Raw genomic sequence first — 6,787 nt, 5'->3', positions numbered from 1 at the left:
ACCCACACTCATATACTTGCACACTCACACACGAAACCACTCACTGACCCACCTACGCACACAGACAGTTAGGCACTCTCACACCTATACTTACACACACGCACTAAAACACTGAAAGCACTCACAGACTGAAATAAATACACATTGACACTTGCTCACACACACAAATTAGCACATTCTCACAATCACATTCATACACAGTCCCACAGATGCCCTGACAGCTTCATTCACTCAGACTGACACACAGATGCATGGACTCATTCCATATGTTTACACATGCACTTATAGACACATCCACACTCGCACTGACACACAAACACCGTGCACACTACAAGGTATCCTCAGTTTAATATATTCACTCGCACTGTTGTACCAACAAACATACCAGACACTCACAAAGGCTCTCATGATGGCACATCATCACCCTGAATATAGCCTCACTGGATCATACATAATCACAGAGCTCTGTAGACTCAGTGTAACCTTCTATATCACTCCATCTACCTCACTTGATCTCTCTGTTTTATAATCTCTCTATTTCCATCCATCCATTGCTTTCTCCATGTGTCGCTCTATCCTCTGTTCCTAATGCCACTGTCCCCCATCTCCTATTAAAATCTGTTGGTATCTCTCTCTCCTTGATGTTCTCCTGGCTGGTCCTTATCGACCCATCGCTCAATTTTTCTCTTGCAGTCTGACTGTTACTGAACTGTGAACAAGATCTGGCCAAATTAAACTCGTCGAAGCACACACTAGACATCAAAGTCACCCCAGGGAGTTGTGAAACTTGAGAAAAGAGTCATGATTGGCCCCAGTTCTCGTTAAATTGTGAACCAGCCATCATGCCCCTGACAGTGAACTAACGCTTGGGGCACACTACGATCCCAGGGAAACAACTAATCAGGCTATGGTGGCCTGATTAGTTGGTGCCTCACAGCGCGAGAGTCCCAGGTTCGATTTCAGTCTCGGGGGGCGGCTGTCTGTGTGGCGTTTGCACATTCTCCCCGTGTCTGCGTGGGTTTCCTCCGGGTGCTCCGGTTTCCTCCCACAGTTGAAACGTGTGTGGGTCAGGGTGGATTCGCCGTGCTAAATTACCCATAATGTGAGGTACATCATTCAGAGGGAAATGGATCTGGGTGGGTTACTCTTCAGAGGGTCGGTGTGCACTTGTTGGGTCGAAGGGCCTGTTTCCACACTGTGGGAATCTAATATAATCTAAAACAACCTGAGAGATCAGCTGCAGCTGACCTGGATTCTTACACTCGCTCTCTCACACAGGGAGATAACTGTACACTGACTGGTGTCTCTCAGTCCCCTCTCTCTGTCAGGGTGATATCTGTACACTGCCTGGTGTCTCTCAGTCCCTCTCTCTCTCCCTCTCTCTCTCTCAGGGAGATATCTGTACACTGACTGGTGTCTCCCAGTCCCTCTCTCCCTCACGGAGGTATATGTACACTGACTGGTGACTCTCAGACCCTCTCTCTCTCTATCAGGGAGATATCTGTACACTGACTGCTGTCTCTCAGTCCCTCTCTCTCTCAGGGAGATATCTGTACAATGACTGGTGTCTCCCAGTCCCTCTCTCTCTCTCAGGGAGATATCTGTGCACTGACTGGTGTCTCTCAGTCCCCTCTCTCTCTCAGGGAGTTATCTGTACACTGACTGGTGTCTCTCAGTCCCCTCTCTCTCTCAGGGAGATATCTGTACACTGACTGGAGTCTCTCAGTCCCTCTCTCTCTCTCCCTCTCTCTCTCAGGGAGATATCTGTACAGTGACTGGTGTCTCCCAGTCCCTCTCTCTCTCTCAGGGAGATATCTGTGCACTGACTGGTGTCTCTCAGTCCCCTCTCTCTCTATCAGGGAGTTATCTGTACACTGACTGGTGTCTCTCAGTCCCTCACTCTCTCAGGGAGATATCTGTACATTGACTGGCGTCTCTCAGTCCCCTCTCTCTTTCGGGGAGATATCTGCACACTGACTGGTGTCTCTCAGTCCCCTCTCTCCCTTGGGGAGATATCTGTACACTGACTAGTGTCTCTTAGTCCCTCTCTCTCTCCGGGAGATATCTGTACACTGACTGGTGTCTCTCAGTCCCTCTCTCTCTCCGGGAGATATCTGTACACTGACTGGTGTCTCTCAGTCCATTCTCTCTCTATCAGGGAGTTATCTGTACACTGACTGGTGTCTCTCAGTCCCTCACTCTCTCCGGGAGATATCTGTACACTGATTGGTGTCGCTCAGTCCCTCTCTCTCTCCGGGAGATATCAGTACATTGACTGGTGTCTCTCAGTCCCCTCTCTCTCTCAGGGAGATATCTGCACACTGACTGTTGTCTCTAAGTCCCCTCTCTCCCTTGGGGAGATATCTGTACACTGACTGGTGTCTCTCAGTCCCTCTCTCTCTCAGGGAAATATCTGTACACTGACTGGTGTCTCTCAGTCCCCTCTCTCTTTAACAGGGAGATATCTGAACACTGACTGGTGTCTCTCAGTCCCTCTCTCTCTATCAGGAAGATATCTGTACACTGACTGGTGTCTCTCAGTCCCCCCTCTCTCTCTCAGAAAGATATCTGTACACTGACTGGTGTCTCTCAGTCCCCCCTCTCTCTCAGGGAGATATCTATACACTGACTGTTGTCTCTCAGTCCCCTCTCTCTCTCGGGGAGATATCTGAACACTGACTGGTGTCTCTCAGTCCCCTCTCTCTCTATCAGGGAGATATCTGTACACTGACTGGCGTCTCTCAGTCCCCCTCTCTCTCTAAGAGAGACATCTGTACACTGACTGGTGTCTCTCAGTCCCCTCTCTCTCAGGGAGATATATGTACACTGACTGGTGTCTCTCAGTCCCCTCTCTCTCAGGGAGATATCTGAACACTGACTGGTGTCTTTCAGTCCCCTCTCTCTCTATCAGGGAGATATCTGTACACTGACTGGTGTCTCTCAGTCCCCTCTTTCTCAGGGAGATATGTGTACACTGACTGGGGTGTCTCAGTCCCCTGTCTCTCTCAGGGAAACAGCTGCACACTGACCGATGTCTCTTAGTTCCCTCTCTCCAAGGACATCACTTTGAGTGAGGCGGTTACTCCCTTCCACATCCGACAGAGATTTACCTGAATTTCCACACCCGTCATCTCCTGTATCCGTTACTTCCGATGTGGGTCTCCACTACATTAGGGAGACAGGACAGCAACTTGCGGAACATTTCAGGGAACATCTCTGGGACACACGCACTAAACAACTCCACCGCCCTGTGGCTGACTACTTCAACTCCCTCTCCCCCTCCCACTCCGCCAAGGACATGCAGGTCCTGGGACTCCTCCATCGTTACACCCCAACCACCCAACGCCTGAAGGAACAACGCTTCATCTTCCGTTTCGGGAACCACTCGGTATCAATGTGGATCTCACCAGTTTCCTCATCTCTCCTCCCCCACCTACATTATCCCCGACCCAACCTTCCAACTCAGCACTGCCCTCTTGTCCTGTCCATCTTCCTTCCCACCTATCCGCTCCACCATCCTCTCCGACCTATCACCTTTGCCCCCCCTCGCCTTCATCTACCTATCGCCTGCCCAGTTACCTTCCCCCCCCACCATTCCCACCCACTCCCTTACATTTATCTCTCAGCCCCTTGGCCCCCAAGCCTCATTCCTGATGAAGGGCTTATGCCCGAAGAGTTGACTTTCCTGTTCCTCGGATGCTGCCCGGCCGGGTGCGCTTTTCCAGCGCCACACTCTTCGGCACTCATTATTCCCTACGTAGCGATCAAACAGGCTGATGGTTTCGAGGAGGACCAGATGTACAGGAGTCTCCTGGGCTCTGTCCCTTTTTGACAGACTTACCTTTTTGGACAACTTTGTGGGGGAGGGAGGGGATCATCAAGGGTTAAGTAGCAGAGGCAGGAAGAATAAATGGAATAAGAATAGCCAGGTTACAGCCATGGGTGATTTAGTAGTAAGGGAACAGACTGCAAAAAGGACTTTAGGAGTGTATACTGCTGCCTTGTGCCAGGGTATAAGGTATCTCTCAGTGTCTGCAGGAACATACCGAAACCAGAGGTACTGGCGGCATGGGTTAAAACGAATAGATGTGGTCCGACCACCAGAAAACAGGGAGTGAGAAGGTAAATTAGCAAGCAGGATCTCCAACGTAGCAATCTCAGGATTAGTGTCAGTGCCACGTACCAGCAAGTGTAAAAATAACATTATACCAGACCAATATGTGGCTGGAGGGAGAGAGTGAGAGGAAGTGTTTCGGATTCCTTGGCTGTATTCATGTGTCAGATTATAGGGCAGTGGTATTACCTCTGGACTGTTAATCCAGATATGGGGACCTGGGTTCAAATCCTGCCACGGCATGCAGTGGATTGTGTACTCGGTAAAAGTCTGGGCTTAAGAGACAACTGACAATCATGAATCTATTGCCAATTATTGGTCAGGTTCATCGATATCTGTTAGGGAAGGAAATTGCTGTTCTTACCTGGGTCTGGCCTACACGTGACTACAGACCCACAGCAACGTGGTTGACTCTGAACTGCCCTCTGGGCAATTAGGGATGGACAATAAATGCTGACCGGGACAGTGACACCCTCATCCCGCGAATGAAGTTTCAAAGAGATTGGGTCTGGGGTAGGTGGGTTGACTGCAGGCTGAACCAGACCAGCCCCACTGTGTCCGAGGGACGTGCTTTGGCGGTGAAGGGTTAAACTAGAACGGCAGGGAGCTGGGAACGCAAGTAGGCGGACGGAGCAGGAATAATCCAAGGGTAAAAACAAAGGGGAGCAAGGAAAGAGGCGTAAGTGGCACAAAGACAGGTAAGAAACAACTCAACGTCACAGTGCAAACTAAACGAGAGACAAAGAAACTGCAGATGCCGGAATCCGAGGTAGACTAGCAGGAGGCTGGAAGACCACAGCAGACCAGGCAGCATCAGGAGGTGGAGAAGTCAACTTGTCGGGTTACAGCCAAAACGTTGACTTCTCCACTTCCTGATGCTGCCTGGTCTGCTGTGGTCTTCCAGCCTCCTGCTAGTCAACAGCGCAAAATAAAGCTAAGGGTGACGCACAAAGGTTAAAATTGGATATAATGATTGTAATTTTGTTGTGAATACAGAGACATGGCTGCGTGGTCACCAACATGTCAGGATATGAATGATTTCACAAAGACGGACCAATGGGAAAGGAGGAGGAGGGGAGAGGTAGTATTGTGGGTAAAGGATAGAACAATGCAACAGTGAGAGAGAACGTTGGCTCAGAACAGGGTGACGTGGAGTCGGACTGGCAGGAGATAAGAAAAACAAAAGGCAGAAAACCTGGTGGTAAGGGTTCGGAATGGGCCCGAAACAGTCTCAGATATATGTACACTGACTCTCAGTCCCTCTCTCTCTCTCAGGGAGATATCTGTACACTGACTCTCAGTCCCTCTCTCTCTCTCAGGGAGATATCTGTACACTGACTGGTGTCTCTCAGTCCCCTCTCTCTCTCTCAGGGAGATATCTGTACACTGGCTGGTGCCTCTCAGTCCTCTGTCTCTGTCTCTCTGCCTCTCAGGTGCATATTCCTTTGCAACAATCTTTTCTTTCAGGAGTGAAATAAACATTTTCTATCACCCAACAGAACCTGTGCCAGGAACATTTCTGTGAGTCCCTGGGCCTGGCTCACATTGGAACTGTTTGTGAGACTAACCTCAACTGCGCAGTCATCCAAGACATTGGACTCCAGAGTGCCTTCACCATAGCTCACGAAATTGGTAATCCACTGCCGCAAAGGATTCATTCCTGATGAACTAACCATGTACTGTTCCTGACATTACTTTTCAACTAACACTGTACTGTCCCTGTCCCTGGGAGTGTTTGATGGGGGGACAGTGTAGAGGCAGCTTTACTTTGTATCTAACCCCGTGCTGTCCCTGTCAGGGGAGTATTTGATGGGGGACAGTGTAGAGGGAGCTTTACTCTGTATCTAACCCCGTGCTGTCCCTGTCCTGGGAGTGTTTGATGCAGGACACTGTAGAGAGAGCTTTACTCTGTATCTAACCCTGTGCTGTCCCTGTCCTGGGAGGGTTTGATGTGGGACAGTGTAGAAGGAGCTTTACTCTGTATCTAACCCAGTGCTGTCCCTGTCCTGTAAGTGTTTGATGGGGGACAGTGCAGAGGGAGCTTTACTCTGTATCTAACCCTGTGCTGTCCCAGTCCTGGGAGTGTTTGATGGGGGACAGTGTAGAGGGAGCTTTACTCTGTATCTAACCCCGCGCTGTCCCTGTCCTGGGAGTGTTTGATGGGGGACAGTGTAGAGGGAGCTTTACACTGTATCTAGCCCTGTGCTGTCTCTGTCAGAGGAGTGTTTGATGGGTGGACAGCGTAGAGGGCGCTTTACTCTGTATCTAACCCTGTGCTGTCGCTGTCCTGGGAGTGTTTGATGGGGGACAGTGTAGAGGGAGTTTTACTCTGTACCTAAACCCGTGCTGTCCCTGTCCTGGGAGTGTTTGATGGGGGACAGTGTAGAGGGAGCTTTACTCTGTATCTAACCCCGCGCTGTCCCTGTCCTGTCAGTGTTTGATGGGGGACAGTGTAGAGGGAGATTTACTCTGTATCTAACCCCGTGCTGTCGCTGTCCTGGGAGTGTTTGATGGGGGACAGTGTAGAGGGAGCTTTACTCTGTATCTAACCCCGTGCTGTCCCTCTCCTGGGAGGGTTTGATGGGGACAGTGTAGAGGGAGCTTTACTCTGTACCTAACCCCGTGCTGTCCCTGTCCTGGGAGTGTTTGATGGGGACAGTGCAGAGGGAGCTT

The 6,787-nt window shown here is 50.3% G+C and overlaps 1 protein-coding gene across 1 annotated transcript in view; it reads left to right on the top strand.

Annotated features, from left to right (window-relative positions):
* The window catches only part of LOC122544771 (A disintegrin and metalloproteinase with thrombospondin motifs 5-like), a 38,423-nt gene that overhangs the window by 1,590 nt on the left and 30,046 nt on the right, over positions 1–6,787 (top strand). The window contains exon 2 of the mRNA XM_043684097.1: positions 5,614–5,746. Within this exon, the coding sequence (XP_043540032.1) occupies positions 5,614–5,746 (133 nt within the window). The remainder of the gene's footprint in view (positions 1–5,613; positions 5,747–6,787) is intronic.

Source organism: Chiloscyllium plagiosum, chromosome 51 (assembly GCF_004010195.1).
Source record: "Chiloscyllium plagiosum isolate BGI_BamShark_2017 chromosome 51, ASM401019v2, whole genome shotgun sequence".
Taxonomy (NCBI): domain Eukaryota; kingdom Metazoa; phylum Chordata; class Chondrichthyes; order Orectolobiformes; family Hemiscylliidae; genus Chiloscyllium; species Chiloscyllium plagiosum.
This window is presented reverse-complemented; position numbering and strand designations above follow the sequence as displayed.